This window comes from Amblyomma americanum, chromosome 7 (genome assembly GCF_052857255.1).
Source record: "Amblyomma americanum isolate KBUSLIRL-KWMA chromosome 7, ASM5285725v1, whole genome shotgun sequence".
NCBI lineage: Eukaryota > Metazoa > Arthropoda > Arachnida > Ixodida > Ixodidae > Amblyomma > Amblyomma americanum.
Genome location: NC_135503.1, coordinates 166,269,255 through 166,290,455, shown reverse-complemented (window position 1 = coordinate 166,290,455; position 21,201 = coordinate 166,269,255). Strand labels below are relative to the sequence as shown.

General features: G+C 46.6%; 1 protein-coding gene and 1 pseudogene across 14 annotated transcripts in view; both read left to right on the top strand.

The window, feature by feature from the left end:
• LOC144096750 (putative enoyl-CoA hydratase) overlaps positions 1 to 21,201 on the top strand; it is a 141,702-nt gene that overhangs the window by 20,494 nt on the left and 100,007 nt on the right. For 8 of the 14 annotated variants that reach the window (XM_077629612.1, XM_077629603.1, XM_077629613.1 and 5 more), the window contains exons 2-3: positions 12,290 to 12,362; positions 16,332 to 16,505. The exons of 1 other annotated variant lie outside the window; for it this stretch is intronic. In XM_077629612.1, the coding sequence (XP_077485738.1) occupies positions 12,290 to 12,362; positions 16,332 to 16,505 (247 nt within the window). The remainder of the gene's footprint in view (positions 1 to 12,289; positions 12,363 to 16,331; positions 16,506 to 21,201) is intronic. 5 more of the 14 variants (XM_077629605.1, XM_077629614.1, XM_077629609.1 and 2 more) reach the window with 3 other exon arrangements.
• On the top strand, positions 819 to 1,595 carry LOC144096887 (uncharacterized; annotated as a pseudogene).

The window sequence follows — 21,201 nt, the reverse complement described above, 5'->3', positions numbered from 1 at the left end:
GAGAGATGGGCATTTCATCACTCATCACCCCGACGCAAGAATTTTAAGCTAGCATCAATAACAATGAAGATATAGGCGATTAAAAATTACGCTCCTCCTCTCCCCCCTCAACTCGTACACGCAGGGCACCAGACAAAAATAAAGAAAACAACTCTGGGACTGGGCCCCGCCCATGAATACATCATCCGCTGACGTTCCTTTTGCAACTTCCGGTTGTCACTCCTAGCACCCCAGGAGCAGCGTCGGCGGCGTGATTGCGGCGCACGTCGGGTTTCTTTGCTTGTACAACGTCTGTTGTAGTTAGCAGTAATGAACCCGGACCTCGAGGCGCGACTGCTCGCTCTTTCGGCCGCGATGGGCATCGAGCTCTATGCGTTCACGCCGTACCGGCTGAACGCCGGCAACGACGGTAGCGACTTGGTGAGCCACTGCGAGTGTCTCCGGAACTCCCGGCAGAAGGAGGCGGCAGAGGAAATTGAAACCATATGCGCGAAGGCAATGCCCTGGCTCGTGCTTGCCCGAGAGGGTCGCGCGGCGGCACGAGCGGACGATTTTCACGGCTACCGGAAGTGTGCCCTTGACGTCGTGGCCGCCGTGACTCCAGCGAATGACAGCGTGTGGCGGCCTGTCGACGTCATGTTTACAGTGACGTCTTTTTTCACGATTTTAGTTTCAAAATCGGTCACTACGAGCACACCAATCGGCCCGCGAATTTTAAAAAACACTGTTTTTAAAAATTCATAATAAATTGCCAGCTCAGTTCCGAAGACTCATTCTTGGTGTGAATGCTTCCTAGGATCATTTCTAAGCATTGAAAACATTTACAAGCGACTTTTTATTCATTGCATAGTCCCTTTAAAGAACTTAGAGCATCTGACAACAGTCACCATATCCTGGACATTGGAAGCTGTGGACTCCACGTTGTCAATGGTACATTTAAAACAGGCCACTCTGCGACGCACTGGGATCTGGTAGCATTTCTTCGTGGGAGCTATAATCTGTTCAAGTGTGTGCCAGCATGTCGCGCCGACTACACTCACTACACTGGCAGTGTTGTGTTCCTGCTGACATTCTGCCCAGTAAGGTGGCTCGAGAATAGGAAGGTGATCTCGAGAGCGCTTGATGTTATTCCAAACTTAGTGAAATATGTGAAATACTCAAAGGAAGCAAAAAAGTCGCCAGCATGTGCTAGCTTCAGCACTGTTGAAAAGGCAGTAGGTGACTGGATGCTGCCTGTGAAACTGGCTTTTATGCTGTCAATTGCTGAGGAACTCTAGCCATTTCTGGCTGAATTTCAGACAGACAAGTCCATTGCTCCTGCTCTGGATCGCCTGTTACGGTCATTGCTTGCTATAATCATCCGGAAAGAGATCCTAGAAGCTGCCAATACATCCTCCAAGCTGCTTAGAATTGACTTGGAGAACCCAGATACCATGGTTGCTGCTGCTGCATTCGACATTGGGTTTGCTGCGAAAAATGAGCTTCGCAAAATCCCAATAACGTCGCAACTGACTGTGTTCAGCTTCAAAAAAGACTGTTTCCTTCGTGAAAAGGTGTTCACAAAAGGTGATGGAAAGGTCACCTTTGCAATATAAGTTGACCAAAGGTGCAAGCTGCATGGACCCCGCTAGTGCATTGTCCCCAGAGGCTGGTGCTAAACATCTGTGCATTGCACTGGAGGTGCTAACGGAGCACCAGTGGCTGACTGGTTTGGAAGCTGAGCGTACCCACCATTCCTATGTTGAGGTATGCGCATTGAGCTCTGTACAGGTGGCATTGAGGAGCTTTGACAGAAAGGAACAGAGGCTGGGTGCACTCTGGTTTGAATTGTGTTCACGGGACCATAAAGAGCTATTCTCGTTCGTCAAGCTAATTCTTTGCTTGTCTCATGGCAGTGCAGCCGTGGAACGAGGATTTTCTGTACACAAAGAATGCCTTGTCGAAAACCGCAAAGAAGAGCAACTGATTGCACACAGAGTGGTGCATGACACAGTTTCAGCTGTTGGAGGGGTTGCCAAAATTGGATGTTACAAACACAATGATGCAAATGGTTTGCGGTGCCAACGCCCAATGGAAGGAGGAGTTGCAAAGAGAGGCTGGATGCATCAGATGCTGAAAGGAAGAAGAGAGTGGCTGCTGTTGTCAAGGAGCTTCAACAAAAGAAGCAAAAGGTCATCAGCGATGCACAGTTGCAGGCTTCTCGTCTTGAAGAAATTAACCCCCTGAAACATGCCTCAATGCTTTTATTTTCTTTAATAGTGGATAAGCAGTTTTATGTACATGAATAAAATATTTTGCTTTGAGCGCAATGCCTATCTGTGCAGTATATTGCGTTTTTATAGCAGTGGTCTAAATTATTTTCCAGGACTTGGGTCAGGGAATGTAATGGAAATGGTCAGGGAAAGCCTGGAAAGGTCAGGGAGTTTGAAAATAACAATTTGGTAGACACCATGTTAATACACGTTTGAAAGAGCATGCAAATAATTTGAAAGCTAAAAGCTCTACTCGTTGACCATATCCGTGACTGCTATTCTTGTTTTCCTTCCTTGCACTATTGTCATATCCTGTACAAGCACCTGTCCCTCTTGACACGTGAGATTATGGAAGCCTATCACATGAGGAAGAAAACAAGGTTGTGCATTAGTAAGAACCTAACACCAACAGCCAACGCTGAAATAACAAACTTCATTGATAAATTGTCTAAATTTAAATCTCGCCAGTTATGTTGAATTCCAATGGCAGATCGAGAGCGCTCCGCCGGATCACAAACGGAGCGCGTAGTTCAGGCGGAGATCACTCCCTCCCATTTTGCCAATGGAATGCATGCGCTCCCGCAGGGGCACTTCAGCGCAAGAATAGCTCCAAGTTCAGGCAACATGGCGGCGCCCTTCGAAGCACGGCCTCTCCCTTCACCAGCGATTCGTCCTTGCCGCCACATTGTCTCTCACATTCACGGCAAACGAAAGGCGCACGAAGCTTTCGCTTTGTGTGATGATGCCCGCACCACAAAATTCTAGTGATGAAATGCGCCAAATTTTCAGATTGCTTCCTTATTTACAGACCTGCTAGGCTTAGAGAGTACGCGTCATCTGACGTCGGAAAGCGCGAGAGGTTCAAACAAGTCAACGATTTTGGTCTAAAAAGCGGTCACAAAGAATTGACCACGATGGAATTGACATCCCGTTAAGAAAATTTTTTGTTTTAACTTGTGCAGACGCGAACAAAACGAAAAATAATTACATTTGGGAGAATTCAATTTAAAAAAAGTAAAAAATACTGCTTGTACATTTCCCGGATCACCGCGTAGCGACGACAGGAAGTTCTCGTATGCGACAGGACGGATGCAGCCGGTCATGACTGGAAGCAGACGCGGGAAAGTAAAACGTCGCGCGAGGTTCCGGTCAAATCTGACGATTTCGGCGGAGCAAATATCGCTGCTCCACGGAGCGATCCGGGATCGACGTCTGATCCTGATCTGCCATTGGAACAGACAACTCGCACTCCCATTTTGCCATTGGAATACGATTGCTCCCAACAGAGCAGAAAAACTTGATCCGGATCTGCCATTGGAATTCAACATTAGTAACAGAACCCACTTGCGCCGCTCGTGAATCTTTTAACATCTTGGACCTCATACTAAGTAATCACCATGAAAGTTGATCATTTCTTTCTTATCTGTGCGAAATTAATGACCACATAGTTTTACCTGTGACATTGACCTTAATCCCGGAATCACCGTCATCTCAACAACTCACCATCTGCAACATGCATGTGATGGTGAGTTGTGACAGCATGGTTTCCCGAGCACCCATGTTTAGCCATGCGTGGCATCGCCGTGTCCAGGGAAAAGGGGATCCTGGTGGTTGAGCCAATACCAAGTGTTTGGGTAAGGCCCCTCGGTAACACATCACTTTGGCCCCTGTTTCCTGTAGACTGGCTGACCCACCCGGGGGAAATTGGCAGTCATCTCTTCCTGTACTCCGTCTTTCACTTTCCTGTCTCCTTCTCCCTTCCTTTTTTTTCTGGTGGCTATGGTTAACCTTGTGTGGCTAACTACCCGTGTTACGCATATTGGGTTATAGTTAACGTGGACCGCTGGCATAGGCGGGGCTTGCTTGCAAGTTCCTGTTCTGTCCCCTCATTGCGCTTCATGGTGGGTGGCTGGCACCATGGTCGAACATTACATTAATTTTATGGCTACTTCCTTGATTTTCACTGATTACTCTCTCAAAAGAGGGCGCACTTAGATCATGGCAAAATGCTTCGCCAACAATGCTAACAACTTTCCACAATTCCATATGGTTAACTCTGTTCATAAAGAAAAAACTGCTCGACTTATTTCACCATTTGTTGTCTCAAGAACTTTTACAGATACCATAGGCCACGGCTACAAGATCAAAAAGCTAGCAAATAGAGACCTTCTACTGGAAGGTCTGTACGACCACAAGCACGAAAAATTGTCAGAAGTCGCGTCATTTGGAGACATCCCTGTGACAGTGAGGAAGCGCAGAGATGACTTTCATTTATGCAAAAAGGGCACAGCATCACAGTGGCCTTCGGCACCTGCACAGTGAGCCTGGAGCAGGGCCCCCGGCGCCAAAACCCACAAAACAGGCTGCATGGGCCCCAAGGCCTTGCCCCACACAGAGAAGCCCAACACAAGCACATTCTTGTGTTCTGCACAGACATCCAGCATATCTGAGGATGCAATGTACACTAGTCAAGGCAGTCCTGTGCCGTCGTTGTTGGAAGGGCTCCATAGGTTGACAAAAAAAAGAAAAGCCCCGAATCAGTAACGTGGCAATTTGGGCATGTTGCTCTTGCATGACAGGATTGAACAGCTCATAATGGACAAGGACACATGAAAGAAACGACGAGACACATGAGCGCTGACTTACACCAGTTTATTTCGAACCTCTGCCCAGAATGTATAGGTATTATAACATGGCCAACATCACCCGTGCAGGACATGTGGAACATCCAGGTACTCTTATCCAGGGAAATATGAATAGGCGTAAGCATTATTATGTGATTGTGGAGTGTGGTATTTATAATCATGCCTTCTTAAATTCCTTGACTCTGCTAAATTTAAGTATTGTGTTGTGTCAGTATTAAAGATGTTCCTTGATAATAAAAAAGTTTTCAGCCTAGTCGATTTCCGACGGTCTGCTAAAGAAAACTTTAATGAACTAAGCATTTGTGTGACCGAATCTTTGGCTTCTCTGTCTTTGAATTAGCCTGATTTGGAAGTGGCCCCAGGTAACACTGGCATACTCTAATGTAGGTCTCATCATCATCATCAGCCTGACTACACCCACTGCAGGGCAAAGGCCTCTCCCATGTCTCTCCAATTACTTACTCCAATTACATTACTTTGGTTTTCTGCACGTTAATTTTTAGACCCACTGTACTGCTCTAACTCATTGATCATGATTTGCAGTTCATCTCCTGCGTGACTCAGCAAGGCAATGTCATCAGCGAATCACAGATTATTTAGGTATTCTCCGTTAACTCTTACCCCTAGCTGTTCCCAATTCAGGCCTCTGAATACCTCCCATAAACAGGCGGTGAATAGCATTGGCGAGATCGTGTCCCCTTGCCTGACGCCTTTCCTTATTGGAATTTTATGGAGGACTATGGTAGCTCTACAGTTCCTATATATATCTTCCAGTATTTTGACATAAGACTCATCTACACCCTGATTCCGCAATGCCTGTATGACTGCCGAGGTTTCCAATGAGTCAAATGCTTTCTCATAATCAATGAATGCTATATATATAGGGGTTGGTTATATTCTGCACATTTCTCTATCATCTGATTGATAATATGAATATGGTCCATTGTGGAATATCCTTTACGAAAGCCTGCCTGATCATTTGGTTGATTGAAGTAATGTTGCGCTGACTCTATTAGCAATTACCTTAGCAAATACCTTAAAGGCAACGGATAGTAAGCTGATCGGTCTGTAATTTTTCAAGTCCTTGGCATCTCCTTTCTTATTAAGATAATGTTGGCACTTTTCCAAGCTTCTGGTACGGTCGAGGTCATTAGGCATTGCGTATACAGGGTGGCTAGTTTTACTAGCAGAATATCCCCTCTGTCTTTCAACACATTTGCTGTTACCTGGTCCTCACCAGCTGCTTTTCTCCTTTGCATTGCTCCTAAGGTTTTCTTTATTTCTTCTTTCGTTACTGGCGGGACAACGCATTGTTGTGCGCTACTGTCCCCATCATTAATGTCCTGATTGCATTGGCTATTGTATAGATTTGTGTAGAACTCTTCAGCTACTTTAACTACCTTATCCATATTGCTAATGACATTGCCCTCCTTGTCTCTTAACACGTACATCTGGTTTTTACCTATGCCTAGTTACCTCTTCACCGCATTTAGGCTACCTCCCTTCTTTAGAGCATGCTCGATTCTCTGCACATTAAACTTCCTAATGTCAGTCTCCTTGCACTTATTTATTAACTTCGACAGCTGTGCTAGTTCTATTGTCTTTAGGGTTAGACGCCCTCATGCTTTGACGTTTCTTAATCAGATCTTTCGTCTCCTGAGACAGCTTGCCGGTATCCTGTCGAGCCGTCCTACCGCCTACTTCTACTGCGCTCTCCTTGATGATAGCTGTCAGATTATCATTCATTGTATCAACATTAAGATTGTCTTCCTCAATTAAAGGTGAATATCTTTTCTGCAGCGATATCCTAAATTCCTCTATTTTCTCTCTTACCGCTAGCTCATTAATGGACTTCCTCTTTACTAGCTTCTCCCGTTTCCTCTTCAAGTCTAAGCTAATTCGAGACCTTACCATTCTGTGGTCGCTACAATGCACCTTTCCTAGGACCTCCACATCCTGCACGATACCAGGGTGAGCGCATAGTATGAAATCGATTTCATTTTTAGCCTCACGTGACATTGGGGCTCTTCCAGGTCAACTTCCTGTTCTCTCGTTTGCGGACGAAAATATTCATGATGCGTAAATTATTTCTATCTGCGAACTCTACTAATAGCTCTCCCCTGCTATTCCTAGAACCTATTCCATAGTCGCCTACCGCCTGGTCGCCTGCCTGCTTCTTGCCCACTTTCGCATTGAAGTCGCCCATCAGTACAGTGTACTGTTTTTACTTTGTTTATTGCCGATTCCACGTGTTCATTGAAGATTTCAATGGTCTGGTCATCATGGCTGGATGTAGGCGCATAGGCCTGCACCACCTTCAGCTTGTACTTCTTATTATGCCGAATTACGATAGCTGCCACCCTTTCGTTAATGCTATCGGAACTCCTCTACGTTTCCAGCTATATCCTGACTAATGAGAAATCCCACACCTAGTTCTCGTCTATCCGCTAATCCGCGATAGCACAGTATGTGCCCGTCCTTAGTACTGTATACGCCTCACCTGTCCTCCTAACTTCACTAAGCCCTATGACATCCCATTTAATGCCCGCTAGTTCCTCGCATATGTTAAATAAGCTATAAGTTTTGCAGACTGAGAGGAGTTTTAATTTCTGATGCAAGAACCACAGTTTTTTTCTGTAGTTGAACAAATCTGGTTAATGTGGGTGCCCCAACTTGAAGGTGCACTAAATAAGACTGAGCTCGTCTGTTTACCGCTGGAAACCAATCTACATGCTCCAAGCATTCGTAGGAACATTGAATTATTGTCCTCTGCAACCGATTTATATTATTTGTATTAACTTTTTTTTTGTCTGATTGCTTGCCGTCTTGTTGCACTCTGTGTTACCCGTTGCTTTGTGATGCTTTTTTTTTTATTTCTTGTGTATGACTGGCCGTCATCTTGCTGTCATGCCAACTTGCAAGGGGTCGGGACCTTTTCAAGCTGTCCGAGCTTTTTGTCCCGTACTCCTCCTTTTTTGAGGAAATAAAATGATTGATTGATTGATTGATTGATTGATTTCCTTATTCAATCGAATTCGTGCCGGCTCCTGCCTTTTTTTTTTAACTCACTTACGAAAGTAGGAGTCGGCCAACGCATGGAGTGCCTTTCACTTTTATTTTGTTTTTTAGGTTTTCACGAATAAATAGTTTCAGTCGTAGACAACATAGCCACAAATTAGGCCCACAGAAATAAAAATACGCGTAGACTCTTTGCTTTATGTATAACTCCACGTATGTCAGAGCAGCAAGCCGCCACGCGACTGGCTGAGAGGCTCTCCACGTGATGGTTGACTCCTCCTACTTTCACAGGTAAGTTAAAAAAAAAAAGGCAGGAGCTTAATGTTTAATTCGATTTAATATGGAAATTGGCGGTGCAGGACAATAATTCGAAGTTTTCAAGAATGCTTGGAGCGTGTAGGTCGAGTTTCCTTGGTATAAAGATGAGCTCAGAATCCTCTTTAGTGCACCTTTAAAGGTCCACTAAAGAGGAATTTTAACTCGTCTTTTTACAGCAGGAACTCTATCTACACGTTCTGGGCTTTCTTAGAAACTTCAAATTATTGTCCGGTGGAGCCGATTTCCCTAAGTAAATCGGATTAAACATCCCGGCTTTCACCTTTGTTTTGAACTCAACGCAGTAGGTAGGTGGAGTCAACCAGCGTGGCGGCTTGCCGCTCTGCCATCGGCAGACTGGTACATAAATCAAAGCGTTCATTTGTATTTTTATTTCCGTGGACCTAATTCGCGGCTATATTGTCTGTGACAACTGTGCACTGTCTGACAACATTCACATGAATGTAGCCGTGGCTACATTCTGCCTGGGGGGAGCCTTCGAGAGGTCATGTGTTCACCTGGTGCATGGCAGCTTCAACAATCAGGTTGGCAGGTTGCTGAAGGCTGGGTTCCCTTTTCCAGTTGTGATCGCTGTGGCGGAAAAGCTACTACAGAGATTGAAAGCGAGAGCACCCCAGGAAGATCGCGTCCGAGAGAAAATCAGGCCTACGGTTGTTCCCTACATTCACAGGGTATCACAACTTGAAGAACGTAGCCAATCGATACGGCGTGCCGGTGGTATCTGCCCCGCGCATATTGGCCTCACTCTGCCCTCGGATTGCTTCCAGAGAAAGGAGCGTGCGAGAATGCAAGAAGCGTCACGCCACTGAGTTCATCAGGTGCTCAGAGGGGTTGATTACGAAATCCCCCTTATCTGTGGAAAAGCTTACATCGGGCAAACGGGGCGATGTGTAAACGACCGGCTGAGGGAGTACCAGCTTTCAATTAAGACCGGAAAAGGGTCTAATCTGCCCTTGCGCTGTAGCGCATGCCCTTCGGCTACGCGTGATAATCCTTGCCTGCCTTTGCTGCCGAAAACGAGGATTTTGAGGCCTAGCCGTGACCAGGTGGTGCGTGAACTTGCCGAGGCTTTTTTCATTAGAAACAAAAGAGATGATTGCGTGAGTGATACCTCGATAAGACTTTATCAGACAGAAAGCAGATTTCTGGCTTGCGCTTAGTGGCTGACATGGCGGTGTAGAAGTTGTAAGCATGCAGTGTTCTGAATAAACCCAGTCTTGAGTCTGCTCCCGTCCTTGTGCCCTTCTCGTCCGTGTTTGTATTATTTTGCGCAGTACCTTTACTCAACGATCAGTTGTAACAATTGAATCTGGTCACTGGGAGCCAACCTTAAAAAGTGCAAAACCATGGAAATGCTTCGACACCAGCCAAACTACGCTTAACCCAAACGTGCATGTTGTTTTGAGAAAGCATAGACCTTCAGTTTCAGGAATTAACCAGCGGACTCTTCCTGCTTTCATCCGGGTTGCGTTGGTGCCTACAAATACTAATCCACTTCACCGTCGACTGGCGAGTCACTGGGGGACCACTTCTACGAAAAAAAGCTTGTAATATGGAAGTAATTACTTATTGGCATCCAGCAGCCAGACGGCTGCAAAGGAAAGCTATACAGCTTTCTCAGAAACTTCGCAATAAAAAAAAATTCATCCTGATCCGGGGTCCGAACCCGGCACCATCGCTTCACCGGAGCAGTCGCTCTACCAACTGAGCTAACCGGAAAGGCAAGCTTATGGTAGAGCAAGAGCGAATTGATCAATAACTCGAAGTGGAAACGGTGTTGGTCCAATGTTCAGGGGAATCTCCTTAGGAGGAGTAGATTTGCAATATTGGAGCAATTACTCATTGGCATCCACCCAAGTGCAGCCAAACGGCTGCAAAGGAAAGCTGCTCCGGTGAAGCAGTAGTTCTGGGTTCGGACCCCGGACCAGGACGAACTTTTCTTTAACTGTGAATTTTCTAAGAAAGCTGTTCAGCTTTCCTCTGTAGCCCCTTGGCTGTGCTTGGGTGGATGCAAATGAGTAATTACTAGTGATGCAAAACTGTCGGAAAGTTTACTACCGATAGTGTTGATAGTTTTTTGAAGCTATCAATAGCGTAAAATAACTATCGACAGTGCTACTATCAATAGTGAGACTGTCTGTAGTAACACTATCGATATTCTGCATTCGTTGCCCAGCAATATTGCCAGAACATTTGCGATACCTTGTTGGTTTGACGGTTTTATGAGGCTTGATGCCCGAAGGAGACTCGGGCTATGAGGGGTGCGTTGCGCAGTTCTCCGAATGATTTCGACCAGCTGTGGTTCTTTAACATGCACTGGCATTGCACAGTACACAGGCCTCTAGCCTTTTGCCTCCATTGAAATAGAGCCTGCAACGCCTTCTCTCTCTTGCGGTGCCCTGGCCTGTTTCTGGAAGTTTCGAACTGGGCTATTTAAGCGCGCGTTGCGTCACATTGTTCGGTTTTTGGTCGGGGTTCGCGTAGCGGAGTAGGCAGACCCCGGCTTTCGGCAAGCCGTGAAGAGCAAGCTTGGAGCTCGAGCGTTAGCTTGTGTCAGCTTTGGTAGCTGTGTGTGCAGCCCCTCTTGTTTCTATGTATAGTTGTTTGTGCAGAGTTTTTCAAGTGTTATAAATGTCCACTTCCTTCGTTCGTCTTTCTGTCATCGATCGTCCATAATGTGGCTGTCGGCTACACGTCCAGTGCCAAATAAGTGAGCACCTCGAAGGAAGTAAGGTGCTAAGAAGAAAGAACCTTGTAACATCTTTACTACGAATTTAGTTCAACAGGGTGTTATTCATTCAGATTGGTTTTTGGGAAAAGATTGAGTAAAAACATGAACACTCGTAAAAGAAAATTTGGTTTACCCATTAGTCATGGCATTAAAGACTAAGGGCATCGGGGTGAATTTTTGGCTCGCTACATTCAGAGTTGGAGGCTGCGGCATAAGAATGGCACGGAAAGTGTTCTTTACAAGTATATACGCATGGCTTGATGCATAACGAGAAAATGCTGTTGCACGATGTTGAGCTGTGCGATCTTTGTTTACTGAACTGTCGCACCCTCACTGCAGCATACTTGTCTAGCAGATGCGCGGTCATATCTACCTTGTGCAAAAGCGTTAGCAGTGGTTTATTGCTCAAACCTCGGAAGTATTTCCAATGGAACAACAAATAAGGACATCTTGATGCACCAGTTATATATAAGGAAAAAATCACAGGAATCAGTTCTACGTGAATATATTTATTTATGTATCACATCGTAATGACGACACTCGATGGCATGCAACACGACGACGCAAGAAGAACGAATGTTAATTGTTGTGGCTCATGATAGCATGGCACATGCACTGTGCAAGCCTAGTGCATTTTTCGTCTGCACGCCGAGCTGTAGACAAGCTAACCAATTTTAAAGATAACTGTCGGGATTGTCAGAGCTTGCTTGAGTTAAAATAAAATGACTACCACTTTAAATTGGGACGCAAAAGCAGGACAATTCAGTTAAAAAGGTAGCTGGGACAGTTCGAAAGTATTATCGATATTACTATCAATAGTTTTTTTTACCATCGATAATTCGATAGTGGCACAACTATCGATAGTACTATCGTTACTGTGCAATAAATTTCAGTTGAAGTCCGGCGTTCGTGTTGTCTTTCTTCTCCCTTCGTCGTTGTTTCTTGCGCTGGTACCATGTTCCATAATAATTCTATAATTTCCTTTGTCAGCGAGTCGCGTTTCCGACTTATCACAACGCACTCGTTGTACAATGGCTTGCAGGCATTGATGTCATCTTCGTGATCATCATCACTTTTGCAGTTTCTGCAGTGTTTGGCTACGTGGCCTACGATGGGGCCACATGTGACATTATAATCATGCCCCTTTAATCTTTCGTTGACACATCGGCTGGTTTGGCCGATGTATTGCTTCCCACATGATAGCGGCAAAGAGTAGATGACTCCCTCCTGGCAGGGGACAAATTGTTTGGATGCCTTTTCAAGCAGCCGCGTGGTTCACTGTTGGCGGAATTAACTTTCTTCACCAGGCTGGACAATCGAATAGGTGCCAAACACATCAACCCCCACATCAATGGATACAGTTTGACGTCGGAATGAAAGGTATGCCGCTAGCCATTCGAGCAATGAATAATTTTTAAGGATAGGTTTAAGTTTCAAAAGCAGTTTTTGGTGGCACACGCGATCAAAAGCTTTCTCAAAATCCAGAAATATGTCTACTTGACTACCTTTATCTAATGCTGCTGCGAGATCATGGATAGTTTCTAGTAGCCGAGTTATCGTGGAATGTTTTTGAGGGAAACCATGCTGTTGGCTGTCAATAGTGCTGCTCTCCTCAGCAAAAGTAGAAATGTGTGCAAATATAATATGTTCAAATGTCTTTACACATGTACATAACAAGGAAATGGGCCTATAGGAAGAAACAAGAAGCCGGTCCTCTGTTTTCGGTATCGGGGCAATTTTAGCATGTTTCCAATCGCTTTGAAGTTCTGCACGCGACAATGATTTTTCAAATATCAGACATAAGTGCTTAGCGGACCATTCAGCGCAACGGAAAAGAAGGGAAGCAGGAATGCCGCCAATTCCGGATGATTTTTTAACATCTAGATTGAGCAGAAGTGTTAGTACACCTTCTTCACTGATAGATAGATTATTTATCAGAGGAATTTCAGCAAAAGCATTGAACTATTGAGTGACGCCACCATCCTTGGTGAAAACGGAACAGAAATAAAGGTTTAAGGCATCAGCGACTTCTTTCCAATCCACTATGGCAGTGCCATTTATCATGAGATTGAAAATAAGTTGCTTCTTTGGCGACAAGCAACACCAAAATTTTGCCGGGGACGCAGTAAAAACTCTTTTAAACGTACACTTTGATAATGGTCTTTGCTTTTTTTTTTTTATAGCATTCTTCAGAAAAACACTCACAGATAATGGTGTGCACCCGCAGAAGACTGCCGCTGTAAATAATGTTTCCTTGCTTTTTTTACCTTACGTCCTGCACGGGATATTTCTTTTGTCATCCAAGCTTTGGAACTAAGTTCTATGACCTCTTTTTGTGGAATGAATGCTTTATGCAGTGCATAACTAGATCTTTGAAGAACAACCGTAACGCGTCTAACGGATTTGCTGTTACATTCATGTTGGGAAAAAAAAAGAAGAGAATGAATTGTCCAACGCATTGAGTACATCCACATCACTAGCGTGAGAAAAATCGAGTACAATGGTCTCCCTCTGTTTCAATTTTGAAGCGTTCTTTTCAATTTGATGGTAAGGGACACTATTTCCTGGTCAGAAATCCCTTCAAAAACATGCACGCTTGGATTCATATTTAGAAACTTGTCAGTGACAAGGAATAAATCTAAGGTTGATGCACTTCCACCATAAGCATGAGTAGGCAGTTTCACTAATTGCGTTAAATTGTGCAGTATAAGTATGTCAACAAAGAGTTCCGCAGTATGAGAGCGCACTTTTGGGAACTCAATAGCCCAATCAACATCCGGTACTTTAAAATCCCCTGTCAACAAAATGCTACAGGATTGGTTCCTATGTTGGCATAGAAATTCATTCAGGTTATCAAAAAATGTAGGGCTAGAGTTCGGAGGGTGATAAAAACCACCAATGAGAAGATGACAACCTTGGCATCAACGCACTCCATTCCAATAGGGTCAGGTAGTCTGGACACACTCAAGCACTCTTTAAGAAGTATGGCTACTCCACCACCTCAGGAATCTGTCGTTACGGTAAATTCCGTAACCTGCTGGGGTAATTTCGGCATCGCTTATATCTTGATGCAACCAAGTTTCTGTAATAACTATTATGTGCGGGCTATGGACCATAACAATACTTTCTAGAACTGTTGTCTTGTTAATTATCCTGTGCGCATTTACACTGAGACAATGAAATGTACTTTTAACTGGAGGCTCGGGTCATGGTGTCTTTTCAGACGCGAGTGAAGGTTCAACAATAGGCATTGTCTTCATTTGGGTGCTGTCCCAGGGAAACATTTTTTTTATGTCAATTCTAACTTTGTCGTGCATCAACTTGACCTTTCCTCCCCGCCTTCTAATATCAGCCGTATTTTGCCATAAGCATTTTCTCACTTGGCTGCCGAGAAGTCATCACCAACAGCTGTATTCTTTCTTTTTCTATCTTGTAGCAGTTTTGAAGAATGTTCAATTTTTCTCGGCGATAAATAAGTTTAAGAATTACTGGCCTCGGCTTCCTTGGTTTCCTTTTGCTCAGTTTGTGTATCCTTTCTTTCCACAGAAGATGCCTGTACGCCGAGTTTATTTCGGAACAATTCATCAACCACATCTTCCATAAGTGACGAAGATGTTTCATCCGTGCGCTCAGGAATGCCAAATACAATTAGGTTATTTCTCCTTCTTCTGTCTTTGATATCAACTAGCTTTCTTTCCAGTGTTTTAATTGTACTTTCTATATCAGTGATCCTCAACCCACCTCCTTTACTATTGCAGCTGATTCTTCACGTTTTTACGCTTTGCCTCGATTGTGTCCGTTCTTTCTTGGATACTCTTTTGACCATCGAAAAGTTGTAACAGTAGAATTCTTCATTAAAATAGGGCTGGCCTAGGAGAGGGAAGGCAACATTAGTGGGGCGGGCACCCTTGCTGCACTGTTGCTGCTTGGTCTTTTCCAGGTTGACATTCTCTTGACGCGTGGCTTTCTTGGGGGACCGCCATTTGGCAACCACGTCTGCAGTGAGTGCATATCCCGTGTGAGCCCAGGGGATTTTGATTAATCAGTCTGCAAGCAGTAGTTATAGAGGTAAAAAAAAACTCGGTCCTACACAAACGCACGAACATGGCACCTTCGTTCAGTTGTGTTACTGAACCCCTGCAGGACAAGACCGACAGTGCATACTAATATTGGACTCGATTCTTCACCTTAGCAGGAACTTGATTCTGCAGCTCTAGTTGGAAAGCAGAGCACAAGACATGCCACACAGTGCAGTGGCATTACGGGACAACATTTGCCAGTGGTGATAGTGTTCAACTTCAAATTTTCTTTCTCGCTTAAAACAAAAAAGGCTCAGATAAAAGTCGCTGGCCTTAATTGCAATCACATTTTTTATGTAATTAGCCGCATTTGTATTTTTACTTGGACCACCTCAACAGGGAATCAAAATTGCTGATTGAGCGAGTTGGTGGGACATGATTTGAAATGACCAGCGTGGTAACAGACGGGGACACGAGAAGAAAAAACACTGACGACAGGACGGGTCAACTGTGACAGTGTCTACATCAGTGAGACCGGGGATTTTAAAAGGCGCTTAAAAGAACATTATAACGATGTTAACAAACTTAAAGTGAGCTCTTATGCTATTGCCAAACACGTGGTATTAACCGGCCACGAAATCGACTAGGGTAGGGCACATGTGCTGGCAACTGAAAAAGAATCTGTTCCGTTGTCTTCACCTCTAATCATTATTCATTCAACCGACTAATCGCACCCTCAACCGCTACAGTGGAAATCTAACCCTTGTATAGGCACACTCCCTGTGCCCTCTTTTCAGGCGTATTTAATCCCGATGCGCTGCCTTATTCATCTCATTGTGAACAAGGATCCCGTATGGGAGCCGAAATGACTTTTTTTTTAAATGTTGCTTTTCTTTTTGGTCGGTGTCCTTTTTTAAGTTTGATTTAATTGTCCCCGACCAGACGAGATTTAACTCTTGGCTTCTGTGATCATAGCTTCTAGCAAGCATCGGGATACATAAAAATGGGCGCATGCATTCGTAGAGAAAATGCTGGTGAAAATTTTCTGCAGTATTTATAGCTAAACCTCTGCAGAACTGAGCACCTTGGAGTCTAAGCTTTGCAGAAAAAAACTGGGTGCACTGCAGTCATTCTCACAGACTACATGTCATGCAACCCATCTGATAACACAGTGACTGTTCAAGTGAAATCTGGCCATGCATTGGGCACCTTCCTGTTAGCAGTGTTGAGTTATTGCTCTTCCTTTCAGTAATAAGTGCAACAAGTTTTCACTGTCTGGTCTGCGCATGTGTGAAAAGTGCACTTGGACAATGTCGTGCCTTGTCGCAAGGTGCAGGCTGTTCGCCGGTGGTGTGTGACAAACGGGGGCGCATCCTCCTGGTGGGGCTCAACCGGCCTGAGAAGCGCAACAGTCTCAATGCAGCGGCTACACGCTGCCTGTTGGAGGCACTGAGGGAGCTTGATCGCGACGACAGCGTTGACGTAGCCGTGCTCCATGGCAAAGGTAATCAATCAATAAGGTTGGTATCGGCATGTAGCCTCCACAAAAATGTGAGAATCAACCTTGAGATCAACAGCCGAAGCCACCGCAATGAGTGGAATCAAGAATCACAGGTTTTCTCTTTCGGGAAGGCCAACTGTCCTGACCAAGATGTCCCAATTGCGACTGGCGCTCCCAGTTGTACTAACATGCTCTACTTTCTCCCGAAAATTGGCCTCCACATTTTTTTCCGAAAAAAAAAAAGAATAAAACTCGCTCCTAGCATGTCCTTGTTATCTGACCAAAGCCAAAGTCAGACTGCAGTCACTCGACAAGGCACCAAATTTTTCTGACTTGGGAAAATCTAGACTACTTCATGCTCTTATTGTGAGCTGCCAGCTTTTCTGAGTAGCTAGAGGAATGTTTCAAAAGCAGGCAAGTCTAAATGTTTGGTTTTTCAAAACAAACAGCGTGTTTGTAGTGGTGAGCCCGTGGTGTTGGAGCAGCCATGTTAAATTTCATCTTGGTTTAATGCATTTAGTTAGCTCGTTTCTGGGATGTTCACCCATTTTCTTGCGATTGTTGGGATGTATGTGCAGTGAGAAAATTAGAGGCAGGTAGAGAGGTCCTCACATTCGACAAGTTGCAGTGCTGTCGTCTGTGCTGCTAAAGATAGCATCGTTAGAAGACCGCAGTTAGCATGGGTGGAAGGCTGCCCATTTTCGAGGCAAGGAACTGCAAGATAGAGAGCAAGGAACTGTTCGATTGCAAGAAGCGCTACAATGTTTATCGTTCTGATAGAGGTCACAGAAGTGGAGGAGGTGTTTTAATAGCCATCGCCGAAAATATTGCGTCTTCACTGATAAGTCTTTCTAACACCTTGGAGTTGTTTTGGGTTGAACTCCGTGTTCATTTCAGGAAACTGATTCTGGGCATATGCTACCGTTCCCCGTCTTCGTGTGCAACTTTCGTTGAAGATTTGCATGATGCTCTTAACATGATCTCAGTACGTTATCCGGGTGCGGTAATCCTTCTTGCTGGTGACTTCAATTATCCCAGCATCGTGTGGACTAATACATCGCCGTATCCTCGCCCCTTTTCTACCGAATGCAATAACTTTTTGCGAACCTGTTTGGATTTCAACCTTTCGCAGCTAGTTACTAAACCAACTCGTGTCACGCCATCATCTTCCAATATATTAGACCTTGTGTTAACCAACGCGCCGGATCTTATCCCTTCAATCTCCTACTTACCTGGTCTTAGTGATCACTCCTTGCTTCATTTCGATGTAAAAATTAAAATTCCTAATCGCCGGAGCATCTTCAAGCCTATTGGAGATTACAAACGGGCGGACTATGATGCCATTAATCGGGAATTGGCTCTTTTCTTAAACAGTTATTTACCATGTAATGGGACCGACAGGCGCAGCGCAGCGAAGAAGCGGACGAGTTCAAGCGGGACAACGAAGAAGCAGACGAAGTGCAGCTGGGTTTTTCGAACAACGCCTGTGAGTGTGCCCGTCGTGTCGCCGGACAACCAAGACCAACCGACCTGTGCTTCAAATAAAGGCCTTGACACTTGGTGGAGGTGCCTCGGTTGTCCGTCCCGGTCCTCATCCTGGAACTTCGAAGTGGAACGCTCCTCGTCTCCGCCACCATGCCGGAAGGTCCGAGTGAACCATCGCAGCCCCTCCCTGCCACCGTACTCTGTCACGGGGTGCAGCGCCAGCGTGACCCTTCACCATTTAGTGGCACCGATGACCAAGACGTCGACGATTGGCTGGCCTCCTATGAGCGCATCAGCACTTACAATCGGTGGGACGATTCCGTGAAACTTAGCAACGTCCTATTCTATCTAACGGACGTTGCCAACCTATGGTTTCGCAACCATGAGGCCGACCTTCCCACCTGGTCGTCCTTTAAAACAAGCTTCGCCGACGTTTTCGGCCGCCCCACCGTCCGGAAGCTTCGCGCCGAGCAACGTCTTCGTGTTCGATCTCAGCTCCCTTCCGAGACGTTCACAAGCTACATCGAGGACATCGTTGACCTGTGCAAGCGTGTCAACCCCTCCATGTCCGAAGGGGATAAAGTCAACCACATACTTAAAGGCATAGCCGATGACGCTTTCCAGATGCTGCTGGCGAAGAACCCCACCTCCGTCGCTACCGTCATCCAGCTGTGCCAAAGCTTCGACGAACTCCGCAAGCAACGCGCATCTACGCGGCAGTCCGGCGCGCCTGCAGGGGGTCTTGCTGGCTTGGCCCTTGGTGGCTCGTCTGCTGAGCAGTCCCTGTTCATGCAGCAGGTTAAAGACTTCATCCGCGAAGAGATCGCTCGCCAGCTTTCTCTGCTGCATCACATTCCCGACCCCGTCTGCCCTCCGCACGACCTGGCGCCATCTCTCACGCCCACTATCCGTCGTGTTATTCAGGAGCAGGTCGCTGCAGTTCTGCCATCCAGTCCCCCACCTCCTCCTGTGGCAGCGCCGCTCACCTATGCTGAAGCAGTCACCGGTACACGGCGCTCGCCCACCTCTGCCGCCTACCCTAGCAGCCCGGCCTTTTATGCTCCACCGCCGTCTATACCCCCGCCGCAGGTCCCGGTTCGTCGACCCCGCCGAAACCCTACGAACCCCTGGCGTACCTCTCGACCCACCGTGCAGTGATTGATTGTGCCCGTGCGGAACTTGAGCTTTCTCCCCTGTGTGATGTTTCGTTGTGTGACCTACCTGTGCGCTCCGCTAAGCTTCTTGTAGCTGCCGACACCGACATACCTCCCTCCTCTTCAGCCCTCGTTCCGCTCCGCTCCGACTCTTTCCTCAGCGGCCCTGTTCTTTTCACACCTACCGCAGCACCCACTCGCCATCAGCGCCTCCTCATTCCATTCGCCGTTGTCTCGATTTCCGATGGCCACTGCGCCATCTATGTCACCAACCCATTTTCTTACCCGTCGTTTGTTCTTCGCGGCGAATGCCTCGGCTCTATTGAAGAACTGGACCCTGCTCTTGCTTCCGAGTTCTCCGATACCCGTGCCTGCTCCCCAGTTACTGCCTTAGCCTGTTGTGCGACAGCGCCCGATCCGATTTCCATCGACGTCTTTCGTCGTAACATCGCTCCCGACCTTCCGTCCGCTTACCGTGACCAACTCTTGGAACTTCTCTGCCGCTTCCGCAACTCTTTCGACCTTTCCCAGCCCTCCTTGGGGCGCGCATTGGCCGTCTCTCACACAATTGACACTGGTACCCACGCTCCCTTGCGTCAGCGACCGTACCGAGTCTCGCCGAGCGAGCGCCGCGTCATCCGTGACAATGTTGACGACATGCTTCGGCGCGGCATAATACAGCCTTCTCACAGCCCTTGGGCCTCTCCTGTTGTCTTGGTGACGAAAAAAGATGGCTCCATCAGGTTCTGTGTGGACTACCGCCGTCTCAACAAGATCACACGCAAGGATGTTTATCCCCTACCCCGAATCGACGACGCACTGGATTGCTTGCAGGGAGCGGAGTATTTTTCATCCCTCGACTTACGCTCCGGCTACTGGCAGGTCCCGATGGCGGCGAACGACAGGCCGAAAACCGCTTTCGTCACCCCAGATGGCTTGTATGAGTTCAATGTGATGCCATTCGGCCTCTGCAATGCTCCAGCCACATTCGAAAGGATGATGGACACTATTCTCAGTGGCCTCAAATGGGAAACTTGTCTGTGTTACTTAGATGACATTGTCGTTTTTTCCAAAGATTTTCCTTCCCATCTGCACCGCCTTCAGCGCGTACTCATTAGCCTTACTGACGCCGGCCTCCAACTAAACTTGAAAAAATGTTACTTCGGTGCAACGCAGCTCACAATATTAGGCCATGTCATCTCCAAAGACGGCGTTCTTCCTGACCCTGCCAAACTTCGCGCCGTCGCTGACTTCCCCAAACCAACCACCTTAAAAGAACTTCGCAGTTTTATAGGCTTATGCTCATATTTTCGCCGCTTCATCCGAAATTTCGCCAGTATCATCGCCCCTTTAACGCAGCTTCTTGCCGGCAGCCCGAACCTTTCGTCTTGGTCCCCCGCCTGCGATACCGCGTTCAGAACTTTACGCCGCCTGCTGGTCTCTCCCCCCATCCTTCGCCATTTTGATCCCACCTGTCCGACAGAAGTTCACACTGACGCGAGCGGTGTGGGCTTGGGCGCAGTTCTTGCCCAGCGAAAGCCTGGGTATCCGGAATACGTCGTCGCTTATGCCAGCCGCGCCCTCACCAAGGCGGAATCAAACTATTCTGTTACAGAAAAAGAATGTCTCGCCATCATTTGGGCAATTGCCAAGTTCCGCCCTTACATTTACGGCCGGCCCTTCTATGTCGTCACAGACCACCACGCCCTATGCTGGCTATCCTCCCTCAAAGATCCTTCTGGCCGACTCGCCCGCTGGGCTTTACGTCTCCAGGAGTTTGATATACACGTCATTTATCGCTCCGGCCGCAAGCACTCGGACGCCGACGCCCTTTCTCGTTCACCACTCCCATGCGAGTCAACCTCTGCCCTCGTCTGTGCCTACGATTTCTCTTCGTTCAACATCCCTGATATGCACTCCGAACAATTGAAGGATCCTTGGATCACCTCGCTGCTAAACTTCCTGAACACTCCCTCGCCGCATCCTTCGACCCGGACCCTTCGACGCCAAGCCCACCACTTCGCCGTTCGTGATGGCCTCTTATACCGCCGTAATTACCT